Raw genomic sequence first — 22,050 nt, 5'->3', positions numbered from 1 at the left:
TCTGTCACAGTTCTGCTGACACGTAGTTTTTGCTTCTCAAGTTTCCTCTCCCTCCACCAAAAAGCCAAGATAACCTCTCCAAATAACACAAATCGGTCTTAACTCCTTGTTAACATGAGCATCAGGACTTGAGCTCACAAAAGTAGGATCAAAAGGAAGATGGCCTCAGGACATGGCTACCTCCAGTATACTGATGGATAACACATCTAATGCCTAGGAACCAGAGGGGAAGACCTGGGTATCCAAAATGCTGGATCTGGACCCAGGAGCTGTCACTCACACTCCATGCTGTCCTCCTGCCCACAGCAGAGCCAGCTGGTGCGGCAATCCCGTTAGCTCTCACTCGCTGACCACATTTGGATGGGAAAGCTGGGTGCTGCAGAAGTGACGCCGGCAAGACCGGTTTCCAATTCCTAATTCATTTTTAAGGGTGATTGGCAGTTTTGAAGCTCCAAGTTCTATGAATTTTGTCCAAGAAAGTCATCATCTGTAACTTTCTAGGCTTGCCACGCTACTTTCACACACCTCAAGCTGGACACTTAGAAACAGAGATGCAATGGCCACTTTGGAAAGCTTCATTCATTTATAGGCAGGGCAGTCCTGAATACTGCAAAGAATAGTATCTGTCTCATCTGCTGAGGAAGACTTTTCCAACTAGGTAAGTGTGCTCTTATCTGCTTATACCCCTCCCACCTTCACCATCAAGTGCCTCAGTTTCACCTCATTTCCTGTTCTGCCAGATTACAGCAGCTCCTTTTCTTCCTGGTTCACTCAGATACAAGATTCATTGAACCACTTGGTGCAGGGTTCACCCAACAACCTTCAAATGGCTAAACAACCCAAGATCCATTGTCTAAACTTCCTCTGCGTTTAAGAAGGAGGGATGTGTGTCAGAAGGCTTTTCACACACACCTACCTCTCACCACTGACTACAGTCAGGAGAAGAGAAGCTGCGTGGAGACCTCAGAGCAGCTTCCAGTGTCTGAAGGGGGCTACAAGGATGCTGGAGAGGGACTCTTCATCAGGGACTGGAGTGACAGGACAAGGGGTGATGGGTTCAGACTGAAACAGGGGAAGTTCAGGTTAGATCTAAGGCAGAAGCTCTTCCCTGTGAGGGTGCTGAGGCGCTGGCACAGGGTGCCCAGAGAAGCTGTGGCTGCCCCATCTCTGGCAGTGTTCAAGGCCAGGTTGGACAGAGCCTTGGGCAACATCATCTAGTGCAAGATGCTCCTGCCCATGGCAGGGGTTTGGAACAGGATGATCTTAAGGTCCTTTCTAACCTAAACCATTCTATGATTCCATGCATACCCTTCAATATACTCCTGTCTGAACACTTGCTACAGACGGGTCCCTCAGTGAGAGATGCATATAGATGTGACCTAGCATAGATCTTTCATCTATTTTTGCCTGAAGCAAGTTTTTTGACACTCTTTCTTAAAAGCTAAATGAGGTGAGGAGAACATCACACAGCAAACCCACGCCCCTTCCAAATAAGCTCAGTACTAAAGCTGAGTAAAACACCTGCACCTACTACCAGCCTGAGCCACTACTGGGGACTAAAGCATAACTCCTCACCCTCTAAAGACCCCTGCTCACTAAAAGAAGCTAAAGCTTAATTAAAACCAACACTCCCAACACGGGTGAGGGTCACTACTTACACATGGATTGTTTTACTTGTGGGGGTGAGTGGGAACACATGTTTACCAAACTAAGTATTTCCAACAGAAACAAAGCAGAAAGACAAATCCTCCTGCTCACTTTGTCCCTGGGTTCACAAGCAATGACGTCCACACAACAGTGTTTTAATGGCACCCCTCACCCAATGACCCCAAAGTGCTTTTATTTCCCTCAATGAACTTGGCTTCGCAGCAGCCTGACAGCCCCATTTTACATGGGAACGGAGAGATGATGCAATTTATCAGCACAAAATCAGCTCCTACAAACTATGACCTGCTCAGACGCTATTACATGGGCACTTTCCGCCCCAGCCCTGCAGAAGTCAACAGTGGCTTTAAGACACTCCTTAAGTCAGAGGCTCAAGACCTATGCTGCTGTTTACATTATTAATGTTTCCTGGTAACATCACCCTTCTCCTCTACTACCTTAGGGTGAGAAAAGTCTCATTCTTCACCTAGCCATCCAGGGAAGCAGATTACTAGCAAATAATCCCCCAACACCACCCCTCCAACACCCCCTCCCATAGGAAAACCCCACTACAATAACTAAATAATGATTAAAAAAACCCAACCTAACAAATAGATGGTTTAGACAATTGATCTTCCTAACACCTGTAAGCACCTGGACCACCTCCTGGATTAAAGGACTTCCATATCGTTGCAACGTAGTCATTGCTTGTGTACGTACACGATACTCCGCTATGTGCCAAGGCTCTTCCACTGACCACACACATCATGGTGTAAGTTAAAGAGCAACACGAAAAGACAGTCTGCCAAATGCAAAAAGGTTCTTGCGGCAGAAATACATTCAAGTTTGATTAAGTAACAAATCTGGATGAAAAAGCTCCAAAACAGTAAGGTGTGCACCACAAAGCCCACTGCTACGCCATATGAAGAATCACAACCGAGCTGTCTTGGCAGAATTTGCATGAAATCTACAGGGGCAAGAATATTAGCCACTTCAGTCTCAGCAGAAGCCAAATGCTCCTGCTTTGGTACCAAGAGACAGCATCCTCCTTCCCCTTGCCACCACTTTACAGGGCAAAGCACTCAAATCCTGACCCTAAGGGTCCATTGTTCTGTTAAAGCAAAGTTTCACCTTGAGGAAGGCCAAGTGGAAGCTCTCTTAGCATATGTTAAACTAACAAGATGCTACAGGGCTTATACATGGGAGAATTAATTTGTTTTGAATTCACCATCTTCTGCCAACACAGGATTGCACAGGATGCAGCTATGGGTGGGCAGACAAAAGGGCTCAAGGTCCTAAAGCTTCTCCAGGGAGCTACTTGAGTTGGGAGCCTGGTTTTTGCTGAGCCCACATCGGTGCCCTCGTGCCTTTTTAATGGGTTTTATCTCAGTAGATGAAACAAGAATTTCCAGAAGAGAATGATGCTGGTGCCAGGTGAAAGCAAGCTCTGCGATATGACTAAACACAGCTTGCAGCAGGCAACTAACCCTGCAACTGACATCTTAAACACAAGGAACTCTGGAAAACTCCTGCATTTCTGCCAAACTAAAGGTCATTAATTACACAGTTCTTTATTCCCAGAAGACTTAATTTATAGGTCATGATTTTACTTCCCTTTACCGAGAACAAAACTGAAGTTTGCACTTCCCTTTCTCTTACAAGTACATAAGAACCTTGTGCCTGTGTTCTCAGGGGCAGCCTAATAGCTCTAAAATAAGCATAAAGACAGGAGGAGGAAGTCAGGCTTCATAGAGCTAGATGTTATTATAAACTTGAATGAAAAAGTATCAAGCTGTTCCCATATTTCCCTACAATTTTACAAATCAAAGTAAAACGAAAGATGTGGACTGACACCTAAATATTCTGGTCCATTCCTCCAGTTTCATGATTCCCTACCCACTCACACCTTCTCCCCACTGTAACACAGCACACTTGCTCCCAGTTAAACACAATTTTTCTGGAAGACTGAATTAAGACCAGAAACACTCTTTAGGTTGATGCTTTACTGATGATTGGTACCAATCTTCCCAATCTCCTGCTTTCCAGATAGATGCACTGTCCTTCAATGGTAATATTCCTCTTGGCCCTCCTATTGTCTAATAAAATCATGAAATGGAAAAAGAGCCAAAGGGAAAGCAGAGGCAATCGTCCAGCTCTGTCTGCTGAGCAGATACAAAGAGGAAGCTCGGATCTGTGACCAGCTCCGTAACACAAAATGGAAAGAAGTGAAACAAACAGGTAGAAGGGGAATCCTGGCTTTGGAAAACAGAAAACGTTATCAAGGAATTACAAGCAAATTGAATATGCAGCAAATCAGCAGATCTGGTATAAAAGCATTTAAGCCTAGCTAATGACAGAACAGACTGCAAGAAAAATACAGTACCCTCCAACAAGCTCAACAGCGGAGTAGCGATCCTACAGCTCTAATCCACGAGTCTTCAGAGGTTTGGGTTTCTCAGTGTATTGGCACGTTTGAACCAGCATGACTGCATGGATTTCAGAGATAGCAAAGATATAGCAGTAAAAAAATCCACTTTCAGGGCATAATCTGCTGCCAGCTTCAGGACAGAGGGCACAGCTCACTGCTCTTGGTGCTTGCTGTTACAAAGTCATCTGATTTGCATTCTGAGTATGCATTTCAAAAGTTATACCTGGAAAAGTCAACGGCAGAAGTCCTATGCACACTGTGCATGACAGAGGTATTTACAGTAAAATAAGTCTAAGATCATCCTTAAGGCAGAGTTTTGGGGATACTTTTAATTGCACTTACTAACTAACACAATAGAAACAATTCCTTGATCTTTATTACTAACTTCCTCTTTTTCTCTAGCTCACTACTGGTTTATCTCTAGCACATACCATAGGCCCCAAGAGCAAGGACTGCCTTCAGAACAGCTACAGATGAGTAGCAGATACTGTGCTTTCTGGGCTTTGAAGCAGAGTTTACCCTTTTGCCACACTGCTTTTAGTCTGAAGGATTAAGCCTAAATAACCCCTACACGTCATCCCCAGTGCCTGAGACAATGGCTCCAAAACAATGTCACGCAATTTAAAGGATTGACACGGTCACATATTACCTTGCACACCACATCCCACCAACCCAATTCCTGCTTCATCGGCTTTCAAAGTGATGAAGCTTGCGTTCATGCCTCCCTTTCCCGTGCCTTGTTCTGAGGATGCATTCTCTTCTCTCATGCTGCAAGTTTCCTTCTGCCTCCTGGCACACACCTACACTACTTTTCTCATCCCTCAACCCCATCCCTACCTACTCTTCCAAACAAAATCCTTCTGCACTTCACACGTGTTTCACACGTGCTCCCCCATCTCTCACTCTCCCCTTGAACACAATCGTGTTCCGGCTACCCAGACACAGATGCTGCCCCTCCACATCCAGAGCAGCAGCTCTAGGGCATCTCTTCCACTGCTTCTGCCTCTCCCTGCCTTGAGAGAAAACAGTACCCAGGAACAGCCTCCCCCTTGCCAAAAAGCCTCAGACACCAGCAAACCCCATTACAGACACCTAATAGAAGCAATACCTTAACCACCACACACTCACCTCTCAGCTACTTTTTCCTTAAAGTAAGCAGTTGCCCCACATCTCACAAGCTCTCTTTGTTTCCCTGCAGTAGATCAGACCCTTATTTCCACACCTCATCCTTCCCTGCCTCAGCCATACAGGCCTATCAATAACCAAGTACTTCAGAGAAAGGAGATAAGGCTCTGATGGCAGTACAGAAAGCAAAGCTCAGTTTCTGCCCAAACCAACACCCTCTAGAGCCCCAGTGAGCACACTCTTGCTTCAGCACAACCTAATCAGCACAAAGCCCTGCAGGCTTCCCCAGGTCTCCTGACTCCTGCCTCTTTCCCAGCAGCTTCCCGTTGCAGCCATTTAGCTGTGGCACATTTTGCTTTAAGAATAAAAAGCAGCTACATGAAATCTACACTGCGTTTCAAATACTTACAAGTACCGATAGGAAAGAGCAGGGCTCGGAAAGGCCATTGATAATGAGGACAGAACCAGCCTTTTGCTATTGATTGGTTATGTCTCCTATAGCTGTTCCTGGCCTGAAGAACGTGTGCAGGGAAGAAACATTTCTCCCATCAGTTCTCACCACTGACATGCAACTCAAGACACAGACCAGCATCAGCCAAGTGCATACCCTTAAGGTGTTATTAATAGCAGGAAAGCAACGCAATCAGCACGTGCTCTCCAACTACCAGCACAAGCTTGTAACAGAGAGTTCTCACCTGCCTGGCCACCCTCCGAGCTTCCCAGTAAGGTTTAGAGTCTTCTACGGCTTTCCCAATCTTCTTCACCAGTTCATCCAGTTTCACTGTTGCTTCGACCAGCACGGAGCGGAACTTCTGGCGTGCGTCCTTCGAAACGGTGCAGAAGGGAAAGACACAACAAAGACCGATTAGAGCTTTAAATACTCTTTCTACCTGTTTGCTCCCACCCTCGGGTTAGGCCCCCACACAAGGCGACGCATCCAAAGTGGTTACTGGCATTTGGACTAAGCCAGAGTTCTTCAGTAGTAAGAAGAACCCAGAGCCATATCAGAAAGCTGGCATCCTGGACACCAAATCTTTGTCCTTCAGAGACAGCTTCCATCTAAAGCCTGCAATCCCCTGTGCTAGGTGGCCCCTCTGGCAGGGTTTTACAGAGAGGAATAGATGTAGATTACTCAGTGAGGAAGCAAACAGCAGCGCAACAAGGTCCAGTAGGGAGTTCAGTGACAAAGACACCTAGACAACACTAGAATGAGGCCAGCAGACAGGCCAAATACCCACAACAGCTGGAATTAGCATCTCCTAAACCTTAGCATGCAACATCCCTAATATTGTTCCCCCCCCAGAGACACCACTTCACAAAGTGAACAAAGATGGACAGGATCTGCTTCCTGCAGGAAGAAATGGAGGCTTCCCACATGGTGTATTTTCAAATCAGCTCCTCTTTTCCTTTTATAAACACACCCTACTTACTTTGATAGCAGCAAAAAGCTTCCAGGTCCTTGTGGCACGACTTCTTGCTAGAAAAGCCCATCTTTTCAGCTGCGGCTTGTACGAATGGGTAAGGACACCTACATCCCATTTATTATTTACTGCATTCATAAAAAGTAAATTCCAGCTACTTCCAAACCGGACAAATTGCCCTCTTCACATGATTAGCCAAAGCAATGAAAGTATTTTGTCTGCTTCACTGAAATTTCCACACTTTTAAGCAGAGTGATTCTGATTTCGATCTCGGCATCCAACACAGGCTCTAAATCAATGGAATTACTGCAGAGAGATGCAAATTCAGGCTGGGAGCTGGCCCGGGATTTCAGGCGATGAAGAGGAAGGGCCATGTGAGCTCTTGACAAACCTTGTAATTCTAATTAGAGAGCAGCGTTCATGCAGACTGCCGGAGTGACATGGTGATGATCAGGAAGCAGCTGGCTTGAAGAAGTGCTTTAATTCAGGAGGGCTTTGACATTACTGTTGAGGATTTCTAGAATGCACAACCCTGTATTCCCTGGAAGAATTCAAACACACAGGAACCTACCACTATGCATTCACAAGTGGAAAAACCTGCAATAATACAGTAGTTTTTATAGAAAAAGCAACATACTTCAGTAACAGCTTCTCTGCTTCCTTTATCATAGAATGGTAGCTGCTCTGAGGTCTCCACGCAGCTTCTCTTCTCCAGGCTGAACAGCCCCAATGTTCTCAGCCTATCTTCATACAGGAGATGCTCCAGCCCCTGATCATCCTCATGGCCTCCTCTGGACTTGTTCCAACAGTTCCATGTCCTTTTTATGTTGAGGACACCAGAACTGCACACAATGCTCCAGGTGAGGTCTCACAAGGGCAGAGCAGAGGGGCAGGATCACCTCCTTCGACCTGCTGGTCACGCTCCTTTTGATGCAGCCCAGGATACGGTTGCTTTCTGGGCTGCGAGCGCACACTGAAGCCGGCTCATGTTCATTTTCTCATCAACCAACACCCCCAAGTCCTTCTCCTTGGGCTGCTCTGAATCTCTTCTCTGCCCAACCTGTAGCTGTGCCTGGGATTGCCCCGACCCAGGTGTAGGACCTTGCACTTGGCTTGGCTGAACCCCATGAGGCTGGCACTTGGCCACCTCTCAAGCGCGTCAAGGTCCCCCTGGACCCTATCCCTTCCCTCCAGTATCAACCGAACCACACAGCTTGGTGTTATCTAAAACCTTAGCCAGCGTTGGTAACATTTTAATCCAATGCGAACAGTTTAGATTCTTCAGGCACCCCACTTTGTTCCAAGGGAGTATTCAAACGGATAAGAAGGTCAAAAAATGGAGAATTAAATGCACATTAATTTATTATTTAATTGACTCCCACCCAGGCAATAATCTCATTTCTTCGTGAAAGCCCGAAACGTATCATTAAAACAATGGGTATTGAGTCCATGATTTCCTCAGCGAGAAGAATTTGAATACTTTCAAATTCAAACACTGGGTGACGCATGGTTCACCGTTCAACGCGAGTTTCACAAGCAACTGAAATCAGACTGCAAACACGATGACTGCACTGCACGAAAAACGTTAAATATTGACGCATATTCAACAAAACCATCCTCCTTACAAGCACAGGAACAAAATGAAAAGCTTATTCCTAAATGAGTGAGCCTGAAGGTTTGGTTTTCACCTTCTCTGTGAAAGGTGCGTATTAGGATACTAACTGTGGATAGCAAACAGCTCAAGAAAACTAGATATGTATACACGGTAAGCAAAAAAAGCCCTATGCAGTGATTCATCAAACAAATCCGTTCACACGTCTAGATAAGCACTTGGAACAAAGACACCATCACTACCAAATCCCTGCATAGAGACCTACCCCATATTTATTCATTTAACAATTACATGCACTCTTATCTATTAAGATAAAGAGGGCCTGGTCTCCACCTGGATTTAAAAAGCTAAAAATAGAAAAAAACCAAACCAAAAGCCAAGGACAGAGCTGTGAAGGCAACAGCAAGTTCTGTACTTACTAATCCCCCACAAAATCAGATGAAGCACATACAGATTGCTAAAGCGTAACTAAACCTGTACCCCGCACCTAAGGCACAGGTCTTTCAAAGGGTTGAGCAGACATTTGTCCATGAGTACAGCCACACTTCAGTAGGTAGTTAAACAGAACGGGGAGCTTCAGCTGAAGAATATGCTGGTGTCAACTTCCAGTTTATCATTTATCCCACAAGAGGCCCACTTCCTATTTTGAGGCTTTCTTTGGGTCTGATCATCTTCACTTTTTCTGGTGAAGAACAATAATGAAAACTGAAAGCCCCAGAACGTTACACCTGTGTCATCCATCACATGACTTATTTCAAATGGCATTTATCCTCAGGTTCCTGACTGTCAGGAACACGAGCCTGCAGGCTCTGCCACCCTCCGCATGAGAGAACAAGCATATGTTCATGCTCCGTTGTGATCAATGTCTCTACCAAACGTTTCCAGCCATCCCCTTTGGACACAGCAAGAAGATGCTGGGGTCTCTTGAGAAGGCAAAATGCCAAACCCATCCCCTCTCCTGCACTACACGCATCAATTTTACTCTCCACTAGCCCCAACTACACTACAAAAGCAAACAATCCCATGTTGTGTATCTACACTGTGCACATCCTGCAACAACCCAGTGCATTCATGGAACAGTTAGGGTTGGAAAGGACCCTAAGATCATGCAGTTCCAACCATCCTGCCATGGGCAGGGACACCTCACACTAAATCATGACACCCAAGGCTCTGTCTGACCTGGCCTTGAACACCACCAGGGATAGAGCATTCACAACCTCCCCTGGGCAACCCATTCCAGTGCCTCACCACCCTCACAGGAAAGAATTTCCTCCTTATATCCAATTTAAACTTCCCCTGTTTAAGTTTTAACCCATTAGCCCTTGTCCTGTCACTACAGTCCCTAATGAAGGGTCCCTCCCCAACATCCCTATAGGCCCCCTTCAGATACTGGAAGGCTGCTGTGAGGTCTCCACACAGCTTCTCCAGGCTGAACAGCTCCAACTTTCTCAGCCTGTCTTCATCTGGGAGGCAAAACACTACTCAGCCTCTTCAATACAAACTGATTCAGCCCTCATGGTCCCTGACACAGCTCCAAGCTGCAAACACATGGCCACACTCAGTGTGCTGGCTCAGTGTCAGCCCTGCCACGTGCTGGCAAAGCATCTATAAAAGTCATCACCCCTGGGACAGTGCAAACTTCCCCTGGCAGGTGCCCCCAGAGAAGTTTAAACAAGAAATACTGATGCAGCAGCTATTTTTACTCTTCATGTGAAAATGGGGTGGTCAGAAGCACCAAGGGGATTAGGTTGCTTTACAAGCAAGGCAAGCTTAGGAGCACTGAGCTTGGTGCACTTGCTGCTTACACGACATGAAATGCTCATCTGTGTTTCATGGGAAGGATGGGCCTGTGGTCAAAGCAATAACTTGGGAATCGATTTAATTCCTTGCTCTATGTCTACCTTCCTGTATTATTGTCAGCGAGACGCTTCGACCCACGTGTGAAGCGGTTCAAAACTATAAATCCTCTTAATGGTGTTTTCTGTAACCACACTCACATCAAAAACTTAGAGGCTCAGGAAGAGCACAGCAGTGCAGCTCATCCACAATCCCCATCAGGGGGGAAGCCTTAACATCTGTGTTCGGGAGACAACCCCACCAAGCAAGAGCTCTGCTCTCATCAGCTTTCTTCCTGGAAATCCATAGCACCTTCCTCCCAAATGATAGATTTCACGAGCAGAATCTTAGGGAGCATGCCAGGCTCCTATCCCATATATGCTTTTGCTGCAATAGTTCATCATTAAAAACAGACTTTGCTTCCAGTAACTTGCTATCAGGCAGTAACCTGCCACTGCACCAGAAGAGGGTCAACACTTAACAACAGGCCATCCAGACTACAGGATGTTGGAGATCCACCCTCCAATGTGAGCAGAAACTAAACCACAACTTCACACTTACACTGTACTGGAGAATAAAGCACGTTTGTTTTCCTTCCTCATGAGTGATGGGGATGAGGTGGTGCCAGATGCCAGGCAAGTAACTATTTCTGCCCATCAAATGCAGCTTGTATTTTCAAACAGTTTTCTTTTTAAAGTGAACTTCACACATCAACTGGGCATGAAGCATCCTGGTGCCAAGCGCATCTAAATTTCATTCACAAAGGCTGTCCTATGCTCTTTGTGACGGCTCGGTGTGCAGAACCTCCAACAACCCATTAAACAAGCCTGGAAGGTATATGGGGAATGACACTGCTGACGAGTGATGGGCTTCATCTGTTTCCTGCATCCATACCTGCCTTCCTCTGCTACAGAGACCTACCAGCTGCCAAAGCTCACTTTCCAAGCTTTAACAGCACCTGTATCAACAACATCCAAGTGCAAAAGCAGGTAGGCTTCCCAGCTACATCCACACCAGACACACATGGAGATCTACCGCAGAGCATCAAACAGGTTAATGACATCTTTAGCATCTAATTTGGTGCCTGGGCAGTTCAAGTAAACCAGACTGACTACCAAGCTCAAAAACAAAGTGCAAGGAATGGGTTAAGTAATATCTCAAGTTTTGTGCATGCAGAAGTCTTTTCTTTCCACACAGCTACTAATTTGTCACGTAAGAACAACAAAAACTGGTATTTAGAAGCTGCTCTAATGCAGACAGTTACAGACTCAGACTACCAACACACTGTTACTTCTAGTCCTTTTAGAAGAAAAGAGGGGAAAAGCAGGCAGAGAAAGGCACTGGGTGCCCCTTCCAAAACAGGATTTCTCTGCCTAACCCTTCCTCCCTCTCTTAGGCTGGAAACACATTTCTAGTTCAGGAATATGAATCAAGTGAAGCCCTTTGACTCACTTCCAGCACCACAGCAGAGGAAGCAGCCTTGCCTCACTCACCCATGCACGAGGCAGAAGGCAAAACAAGAGGCAAACCCCACGCAGGAAGCATTTCCTATGGAAACAAGTAGATTATAAAAAGACACGGAAAGAATTGTCCTGCCAGTGCTGGACAAATCCATCATGCGTGTATAGTGCACTCCAAACCCAGCAGAAATACCAGCCAGCGAGCTGTTTCTCCCTTATCTGTGTACTCTTTTACCAACACTGGAATATGCTGCACTGGGATACTGATAATGAGGCAGAGGTTTCTACAGAAAGATGTTTCTGCAGGCCAAGCAGGCGTGATCAGAATGAGATTCCTGCCACAGAAAGGTCACTTTTCTCAATCTTGAAACAGTCAGGATTGTGTAAAAAAGGGTTTCCTTCAAATTCTTGTGTGTGACGGGGTCAAAAGCTCCATCTTCATCCCAAAAGCTTGATCTCTATCCCAAAACCAAGAGAAGAGCACCTCTAAACAAAACACACCTTGCCTTCCGAGGAGCAAGGCTCACAAGTGGAAAAGCACCACAGTTGACAGACCCCTTTCCTTTGACTCTACCCAACACCAACCCAGGGTGACCTTTACGATAAATCCAGGAGTACAAGTAACACAAGGTCCTGCCGATCAGGACTAGAGGATCTAGACAAGCATACCAGAAGGATCCTAACCAGGCCCTGCTTACAAAAGGATGGCTGAGAGCAGCACTGCTCAGCTCTGGTTTTCATGTGCAGCCCTCTCCCCTTAATATCGGCAGGCTCGCAGCTTCAGCAACACAACTCTCTAACAAAAACCACATTTGGATAGCTGGGATTCCAGCAGTAATTTTAATGGTATGTGCTGCATTTCCCCTCCCTGAAATGCTGCCAGAGAGTCCCCGAGTGAATCTGTTCCGTCTGAATTGTACGTTCAGGAGCCAAAGACACGCAGGAGTTAGCTGGGCAGGCGAGTCATGCGTGTTTGTTAAACACATTTGCAGCTCCTGATGGGAGTTCAGATGGAGATGCATTTCCAATGAACAGGAAAAAAGCTCAAACAGCAAAGCACCACTCTAACTTGCATTTGGCCTTGTATCTCCCCTGCAAGATGCTTCCCCCACCCTCTCACAGCCACTTCCAACATAAACAGGGACGTTAGCAAAGCCAAGTGTTAAATCCCTCAGAGGACCCTTATCATCCTTTGGCTGTGTCAGTAATGCTCAGTGTTGCAATCAGTACAGCAGCATTATGGATTTTAAATCAAGTCTAATCAAAGATTCATTAACAGGCAATACATTAACGCAACATACAACTACCAGTCACTCAGTGCCCTTTAGCAGCCCCACAACTCCTGAACAGGCTGGGAGCATCACAAGGTCAGGGTATTTCTCCAGGGTTTAATAGCATAGGTCAAAAGAACAGAAAATGAGTAATTATGTCAAGAATAGATGTAGCCAACTTCAACATACATGTTCAAGTCATGCCATGCATGTAAATCCACCCCTCTCACATGCGGTTTGGGTGCAGAACTTGTATTAAAAGATAAAGATTGGCAGGCTGATCGGTTTAAAACTGAACTCCCCATTTTACCACCTCTGTGAGCAGCAAATACCCATACATTCTCCACTGATCAAACACAGACATGCCTGTGGCTACACCAAGAGAGGGTGGTCTCAAAATCCTAGAAGCCTTTTGTGATACCAGCCCCTTAACATTTCCATTGGGGAAAGCAGACTTTTCACTCCCCTTTTGCAGATGTAGACCTGAGGCTAAAAGCATTTCACACTTACAGCCTTTTTTTCCCCAGTTAATGGAACTGGAGACAGTCAGCAGCAGCCCCAGTTAGAGTGACCCCTGCAAAGGTACATGAAGTCCAGAACAGACTCGCTGTACTTAGATGCCACAAGGTTACTCTTCCTGCTTACCAGAGAGCACAGCAAGTCAGAGCAACATGGGTGTCACCTTCTGAACTTCCTTCAGAGAAATATTCCTTCTACTCAAATGCTCCCATTGCTTTTCCAGATTATTCTGGGGAAAATACCAACAGTGGGAATGTATGGACCACACAGTAATGCTACAGGAAGCTGTCAACCAGCATCTTGTGCTGTAAATCGTCTAATGATGCTGTCTATGTTCCCATTAAAGACAACCACGATCAGATATTGAAAAGATGAAGAAAATAATAATAGAACAGGATAAATAGAACTCCATTGTCTGACTTAAAAACCCCCACCAACCCCAAACCAAAGCAATGCATCTTTCTTCTAATGAAATATCTTGCAATAGCAGCACCACCATAAACCGGGAAGGGGTAGCAAGAGGGACCTAAAGCAGCTAATAACAGCCAAAAGAGCAAACCTTCAAAGGCAAACTCAGCATGACTCTCCCAGAAGCCCACATTTTCAACAGCATTCAAGGATTTTGGAAGGCTTTGAAGCAGAATGATCCCACTTCTAAAATCCCCCTTGCAAACTCTGGATTTACCTTAAAAGGCTGCTTGGCAAAGATTTCTTTCCTTGTCCGGAGCAAGGATGCAGGGAGCATCTTCTAACCACAGGTGTTGTGTTGCTTTGGGCTTTTTACATATCTTTCCTCTATGAAGGTCTTAAGTCCATTTAAAATGCATTTATCAGCAGGTGCATAAATTATGCTTTGCTCACATCATCCAACTGCATTTGTCCTTCAAATTTAAGCAGAGCAAAAGTAATGAAAATCTTTCTGGATTTAAAATTATGCAGTTGCATGATACCACAAACTGGCTTCAACCCAGTCAGGTTTTCAGATGAAAAGCAAAGAGGAAACTTTCATGAAAGCACACTGCCAATGGCACTTCAACTTGGTTCCACCAAAGACTCTTTACAGTAAGTACTGCAGACAGATCTGCTGTAAACATTTAATGACATAGAGGTAGAAAGCATCACGTAATCATTATCTGCGCTATCAGACACCTACTATTTCTTAGACTAAGTAAAGTAAGCAATAATATAAGATCAAGCTAATGTGGAAACAGTGCTCTTTCATTTACAGGGGTATACCCAGGGCCCTTTTGGCCTTTAGAGCTCTGCATGTGTACACACGCAGTAGCTGCAGATCTCCAGGTTCTACAAACACTTGGACACATGAATAATTTTAATCAAGCAGTAAAATCCCATCTGAAGTCCCCATGATGGGACTTATGAGTACGCATTTGCATTATTGTTACTACTATTCTATCTGCTTCACAATATGTCTGTCCTCAGTGCAAGGTTATGACAAGATTAATGAAATCCAGGCAATTATCCATAGCACCACCTTTCAATTTCAGTACCTCAGCATGAAATAAGGAGGCTGAAAAGATATACATCATTTTTTTCAATAGATGTATATAAAGAGCCCTGAAGCCCATTTAACTGGTACTGCTGCAGACTAGCACACTGATTCCTAAAGCTCACTCATAACATTTAGATCAAGCTGGTGACACTGAACGGTTCTCACAGCTGAAATATAGTTTAATTTTGCATAACAAATGGCCCTGCATTCCGCAAAGTTTCAGGATCATTTCCACAAATCAATTTGTGATCTACATGCCACAAAGCACAGAACATGCAAACAAGTAGGGAGAAGAAAACAGCCACATGACAAGGCTGCTTTGTTTCCAAAAGAGTTCATAACCCTACATTCTGTTTGATGCACACAAGGGATACTCCAGTATTTTATGACACCACCAGGAACCATCCCAAGCTCCCATCTCATGAAAACACACATACAAGGAGGTACAAGAAAAATCAACAGGAACGTTGCCATTTTGAAGATGCAGACAGAAATCTAGAGATGAACTTTTAGAGTATGTTCATCACTGCAATTTCAGCATGTTTCGATGCAGTGTTCCAAAACAGTGTAACGTTATCAAAATTATTTAGGATGCAAAGTAACATTTTATGCCGGTTTTCCTTTAGCAGCATATTCATGTTACACTCCTACTGGTTTTCTCTATTTTTTTTGTAGTTAAGGAAAGAAAATCTAGACATACAAGTAGGCCAGCCTGTTTTGATTTGTTATTAGATCAGTAACACCGAGCCTTCCGGAATAACTACCAAGTACCTGGAGCTCAGATGTGGGGCTTTAGAAACAATTCCTTCAGAACTTTCTATTGGATGTTTAAGTGTCCAAGAAAACCTCTTTTTCCAACTACAAAGTATTTTCCTTCAACTTTCCTTACTCGGAAAGGACGGACAACAAAGGCAAAACTATAGCTGCCAAGGAGGAGATCCTGGCAGGTGATTGCACGGCAGAGACCTCTTCACCAAATAGACTCTCACTGTCTGTAATCACAAGAACACAAACTCAAACCAGAGACTTGCATAAACAGAACTTGTCCGAGTTTAGTTTCAAAACCTAAAAATAGGGTTTGGCAGTGGGTGGGGGGTGTTCCCCACATTGACTTCTTCCCTTTCTGCTCCAGCTGTTAGCACAAGTCACACCTTTAGAAAAATCATCACTAGGCTCTGGCTGCCAAACTACCGTCCAGGACGGCACAATTCAGGAAGGAAGCTACTCAAAAGCGCTCACAAAACCCAACACGCACGCAGGAAAACGCGAGGATGAATTCCGTACCTCCAGCTCTGTCTCTCTGCGATTGATGTCATCTGTAGATTGATTCAGCTTCTCCAGCTCTCCCTAGAACGAAAGGATGAAAAGTCAAACACGTAGGAAGAAATGTGGGGGGGAAGTGGCTGAGGAGGCTCACTCAGCATCCCCACTGAATACTCACAAGGGCTGTGGCTTACAGAGTCAGTGAAAAGAGGAAACCTTGCAACATTTACCATGACTTTGCCACTGCTCTTCTGCTTACCACTGGTTTGCTACTTACAAGCTAAATAATGAGAGAAGCTCCACATTTTTAAGGCAGTACATTTCCTGTTCTGGCTTATGTGTTGCTATTTAAAACAAACACAGGGTATCCTAAGCTCTGTCTTGGTAATCAATATGGTCAGTATCTGTTAGTTTCCAGTGAGATACACACACCCCACACCCCCCCAAAAGGATGGGCATAAAGTTACTGCTATCACAGAAGATGTACAGTGAAATCACAGGGCTGATAAGAAACCTGTCTTGCAGCACAAGAGGCATTTTACTCTGGATTTTGGCAAACCATTTCATAACACAACCAGTCAATGGGACATATGATTGCGTTTACTTAGTCTGCCTCCACGCCGAGGTTTTGATCTCTTAACAGCAAACCCAAAGTTGTTAAATCCCTTGAATAAATATTTACTAGAGGTGGCGTTGGCATGAATGGAGTTACTGTAAAAACAAAGCTCATTCTTAATGGCTTTCTTACCACAAAAAAGCAACCCTAAGGAGCAAGCTCCAATGGGCTTCTTTATTTGAGCAACGTTGCTCCATGGCAGATCCCCCAGTTTCAATAGGAGCCTTCCCTAACTGAAATGGTGTTTTGTTGTCAACCGGCGCAACAGAATCCACCCCGAATCACTCAGCCATATAACCCGAACACTGCACACAGATTGTCACCCCAGCAGTTTCCCACAGAGGACAAGACTGGCTGCTCACACTAAGGAATTAACTCTTAGCCTCACAGGACGGATTTCGCTTCCAGCTCCTAGGATGTGGAGGATACATCTTTGTGTTTGTCCTCCAAAACAGACGCTCGTACAGAAGTTACCCAATTCCCTTACTGTAAGGCTAAGAACGCTACAGCTCTCATGGAGGCACACGCAGCAACCTGCTTTCCCAACCAAACAGAAAACACAAAAACACTGTTTCACCACCCATGTGCGAATCAGGTACCTGGAAACATGTTGCAAGCTGAAGAACCTAAGGCCAACAACAGATCAATAGGCACTAATGGAGCTCAGCTTCTCAAAACCAGAGCAGTAACAGGCTGGCTTTTGGCTGAGGGCCTTGCTCTGTGTAACCATGCCCTGTTAATTTTGCAATTGCTCTGCTTGGCCCTGGAGAAGAAATGCTCACGATGGAGAAAAGAACGACAATTACAGCAAGGAGGGCCCTGTGCCAAGAATCCATCCTCTCAGCAATGCACACACGGGTTTATATTCCCTCTCGTGACAAATGGTCCCAGCAATCCTGGAGGGAAAAGCCATAAATCTGCAGAGACCTAAAAATACTTTTCATTTCAGGGACCACAGTGGGCTGAAGTTTGCACCAGGCAATTGGGCAAGACATGATTTGGGGAAGAAAAGCTTTGTTTAGGAACCATGCCAGAATAAAAAGCGTTTCAGAAGGCATTCAGAGAGGAAAAAGCCATCTTCCAACGGATCCTTTTTAAACCAAAAATTAAACATAAAACGCCACCAAAACCTTTGGGTGCCCCCGTTCACAAACCTCCGGGCACCGGCCCTGTTTCACGAGCAAGGTCATGCTGTCACGACCGGAGATGATAAAAGAGGAGGGGGATTTCAGCAGGGGAAGAAGGAAGGACGCTCAACCGCGGAGCCCGGCGAAGGGCCGCGGGGTAACAAAGGACTGGGGAGCCCCGGGGCCGCTTCCCCCCGCACCCGGCGGGTATCCAGACACTCTGCTCTGGCACGGACATGCATACGCGCGTCTATACATCGCTATAACAAAAGGTCACCATTATGACAGTTATTATCGCCATTCCCCACGTATTACAACAGCAGCTTGAGCCCTCACCTGGATGCGGGGGTCCACCTCCTCCTCCTCGGGCCGCGGGCCTTCCTCGGCGGCTCGCCCGCGCCTGCCCCCCGGCTCCATGGCTGCTGCTACCGGTACGTCCCGATCCGCCGCTGCCGGCTCCGGCTCCGCGGCCGCTCCGGCCCAGCCCCGCCTCCAATGGGGTGGGGGGGACGGACCCCGTCCTTCTTCCCCTCCCTCCTTCCCCGCAGCATCCCCCGCCCCTTTCTGCATTCGCACCGCAAGGAGGAAATGAGCGCAGGATTGCGGGGTTTCCTCCGGTTTTAACCGTCCTTCCCGTCCCCTCTCCAGCGCCCCGGGTTTTGTGTGTTCCATGCTTGCGCTTCCCTCCGCTCGGTACCGGCTCCAAGTGTGCGCACGCAAACGGGAACGAGCAGGCTCAGGTGTGGGGAAATGCCTGCGATACCTTGGGTGGCTTTTTGTTGATTAATTAACTAATAATAATCATCTTCCCTCCTCCTTTCATCTGTCGCAGGTTGCGCTGGGGGCTGGCATGCTATGGAGAAGAAACAGGGAGGAGGTAAGAATAATAAAGGCGCTTTCAACAACCGTGAAAATCGAAGTGAAACCCATTGTGGCAAGCAACTCTTGGACCTACTGGATGCGGCAGCAGGAGACACGCTAAAGATGTGCCCTTTCCTTGTCAGTGAAAAGGGACTTCTGGCAAGAAGCACTGATGCTATGCCTGGCTAGCAGGGTACTTCAGATTAGGGTCTTCTTCATCATGGGGACAGTGCCCAAATCAGGACGCAGACACTAATAGGGAAAGAGTGGGCAACCCTTCTGACTAGCTGTGCGCAGCAGGAACAAGCTCCAATGCTGCTTTGTCCACTGGCCTCAGCCACAGCTAAAAGCCCCTCTGTGGGCTACAGTGAATAAATAGAATTGAGAACAATTGCTTTCTCTTCCCTTTTCACAGTAACCCCGGAGAGAAACCAACAGCTCATCCCCTCATTCCTGAGAAGGAAAAACATGATTCTTTGTCTTTTCCCTCCTCAAGACACAGAGATGGCAGTCTCAACATTGTACATGGGCCGGGCTACCCATGGAGGAAAAACAAGGCAACAAGTGGCAACTGGCTCAGGCAAGGCCCTTCCTTAAATCACGCTAACCACACTGAACCGCTTCCTCGCTCCCCCTGGGTGGGCAACTACTCATTTCGTATGGATGAGGATTATATCTCCACCTTAAAAGTCTCACTTTTGATTTAACACCATTTTTGTTAGAAAACCCCTCAAAAGATTACCAAGAAATCAAAGTAAAAGCTTAGATGTGGTAAGGAAGCTTCCTTTGTGAGACTGGAGATGAAAAAAAATCTCAGCAACACACACGAATATAAAACTCCATGTTTCTAAGGTAAAAAAGGAGGAAAAAGAAGAGTCAAGCTCTTCCAAACACTGTAAAGCTGCCAGTGAAAAAAAAAGGAAAAGGGGGAAAAGGAAAAGATGGGAGGAAGAAGAGTGGCACAAATAGTTGGAATAGTGTAAACATGCAAAGTGACACCAACAAACTAAAATAATCAAGGAGCAGAGGAGGTGTTGCCAAAACGCAGATGGGTTGTTTGCAACATCTTCATTTCTCACAGCAAAATAAACCATGTAAAGGGGGGAAAACCCAATCAGCCATAGCCAAGGGTTTGCTCTCCCTGCTGTTCATATAGGGAACTCGATGCATACACACAGCATGAGGTCTCCAGGGCCCCAGCATCCCTCATCCCTGGTGTGCTGTGGTGGTCAAATGTGGTTATCATCATCCTGGAAGCGCCTGAAGGGGTTAATGCTGGCGAAACCACTGTTGATGCTTAAGGTTTCTAGAAAACAAGGCTATGTAACACAGCTACTGCAGCTATGCCATGGCCCTCCAAAGCCTATGTGGTCTGACCCACAGCAGTATCATGTGAAGCATGAAATGCTGCCCCACAGACACGCTCTCCCCAGGGGATTTGTAATGTTCGCATGAGGGCCCTGTTCTCCCATTATCACCACGAGGGTCCCCGTGATTGTCACAGCTCAATAAACCTCCAGCCAAATTCATCAATCTGCTACCATCAGTGCAGAGCAAGCTGTTTCTTCCCTCAGTCAAACAGTGGGATTTGCGTGTTAGGAGAGCTGCCTGCAGAGCTCAGTGCTGTGCAAGAGACGGTACGAACACATGGGCCCCTTTCCCCATGACTCTGAAACTTCACACTGAGCCCCAAGGCCACCAAGATCATTTTCTATCAAACCAATATATCGGAAAGATTTATATATAAAGAACTCGCTGAGGAATGCACAGGTTATACACCCGTCATCACCGCAGACATCAGTAAGGCATAAACAGAAACACGGCCTTAAGGGAAAGATTTGACTGAAAAGGGAGAGGGAGACTATTCTGTACACATTAAGATCGATCAAAGAGAATATTATTTGCATGCCCAGTTTCTTCTCTTCCCCACGAATCAGTTTTAACTGAAATCATTGTCACACACAAAGGAGTCAGAGCCCCGGGAGTGTCCAAGGAACGACCCCGCACAGCACATACATCAGCATCGTGCTTGAGTGCATCCCAGCAAGTTTGCCCATGACACCAAGCTGTGTGGTGCGGTTCCCACATTGCAGGGAAGGGATGGGACCCAGAGGGACCTTAACACACTTGTGGGGTGGCCAATGCCAACCTCATGCAGTTCAATCAGGCCGAGTGTGAGGTGGTGCACCTGGGCGAGGGTGATCTCAAGCACAAATATAGGCTGGTTATAAACTGGATTGAGAACAGCTGGGAGGAGAAGGGAGTGTTGATTGATAAGAAGTTCAACATGAGCCAGCAGTGTGCATTTGCAGCACAGAAAGCCCCTGTGTGCTGAGCTGCATCAAAAGGAGGTGACCAGCACGTCAAAGGAGGGGATCCTGCCCCTCTGCTCTGCTCTCCTGAGAACCCCCCTGCAGTCCTGATCCAGCTCTGGGGCAGCAGCACAGGAGGGACTTGGAGCTGTTGGAGGGAGTCCAGAGGAGGCCATGGAGATGCTGCGAGGGCTGGAGCAGCTCTGCTCTGGAGCCAGGCTGAGAGAGCTGGGCTGGGGCAGCCTGGAGAAGAGAAGGCTCCTGAAGGGGAGACCTGAGAGCAGCTCCAGTGCCTGAAGGGGCTGCAGGAAACCTGGAGAGGGGCTTGGGACAAGGGATGTAGGGACAGGCCAAGGGGAATGGCTTTAACCTGCCAGAGGGGAGACTGAGATGAGCTCTTAGGCAGAAGCTCTTCCCTGTGAGGGTGCTGAGGCACTGGCGCAGGGTGCCCAGAGAAGCTGTGGCTGCCCCATCCCTGGCAGTGTTCAAGGGCAGGTTGGACACAGGGGCTTGGAGCAAGCTGCTCTGGTGTGAGGTGTCCCTGCCCGTGGCAGGGGTTGGAAGTGGATGAACTTTAAGGTCATTTCCAACACAAACCGGTCTGGGATTCTGTGCTCTGCTTTGGTCAATACAATGCAAGACGTCAGCTGTGGATGATGACATTTCGTTATTCCTTTAGCCAAGCTATGAGTGATCTCTCTCCTACATGATGTTAAAAGCCAGACACGTTCCCAACCCAACCCCACTTGCACAAAGCCAGCCATACCGGCCATGTCATGTCCCCCACAGGTCCCACATGCACCAAGGCAGCTGAGTAAATTCTGCACGAGGTTTGACCAAGGCAGTCTGTGCTTTCTCTTGTCTGAAGGTTTCCAAAGCCTGGTCCCAAGTCTTCAATGTTTAAACAATCTGAGACATTAAGGCAGGAAAAAACAGCTTGTTCTTTCACTAATGGAACTGCAGAGTGGGCACCAGGCTGGACTGCAGCTTGAGACGAGCTGTGCTGGAAATGGTACAGCTCACCTGAAAGCCACGGAGTACCGGT

The 22,050-nt window shown here is 46.5% G+C and overlaps 1 protein-coding gene across 2 annotated transcripts in view; it reads right to left on the bottom strand.

Annotated features, from left to right (window-relative positions):
* Nucleotides 1-18,287, bottom strand: part of SH3BP5 (SH3 domain binding protein 5) — a 47,754-nt gene extending 29,467 nt beyond the window's left edge. The window contains exons 1-3 of one of the 2 annotated variants that reach the window (XM_061464455.1): nucleotides 18,169-18,287; nucleotides 16,111-16,173; nucleotides 5,893-6,021 (exon numbers count right to left, since the gene is read on the bottom strand). In XM_061464455.1, coding sequence (XP_061320439.1) covers nucleotides 5,893-6,021; nucleotides 16,111-16,173; nucleotides 18,169-18,249 — 273 coding nt within the window. In that variant the 5' untranslated portion in view covers nucleotides 18,250-18,287. The remainder of the gene's footprint in view (nucleotides 1-5,892; nucleotides 6,022-16,110; nucleotides 16,174-18,168) is intronic. The other variant, XM_061464456.1, reaches the window with a different exon arrangement.
* Nucleotides 18,288-22,050: the final 3,763 nt, after the last annotated feature.

Source organism: Pezoporus flaviventris, unplaced genomic scaffold (assembly GCF_033815535.1).
Source record: "Pezoporus flaviventris isolate CSIRO_AGI_PZ_B2104156 unplaced genomic scaffold, CSIRO_AGI_Pfla_v1 ptg000037l, whole genome shotgun sequence".
Classification (NCBI taxonomy): domain Eukaryota; kingdom Metazoa; phylum Chordata; class Aves; order Psittaciformes; family Psittacidae; genus Pezoporus; species Pezoporus flaviventris.
The sequence above is the reverse complement of the archived record's forward strand: the minus strand, read 5'-3'. Positions and strand labels throughout refer to the sequence as shown.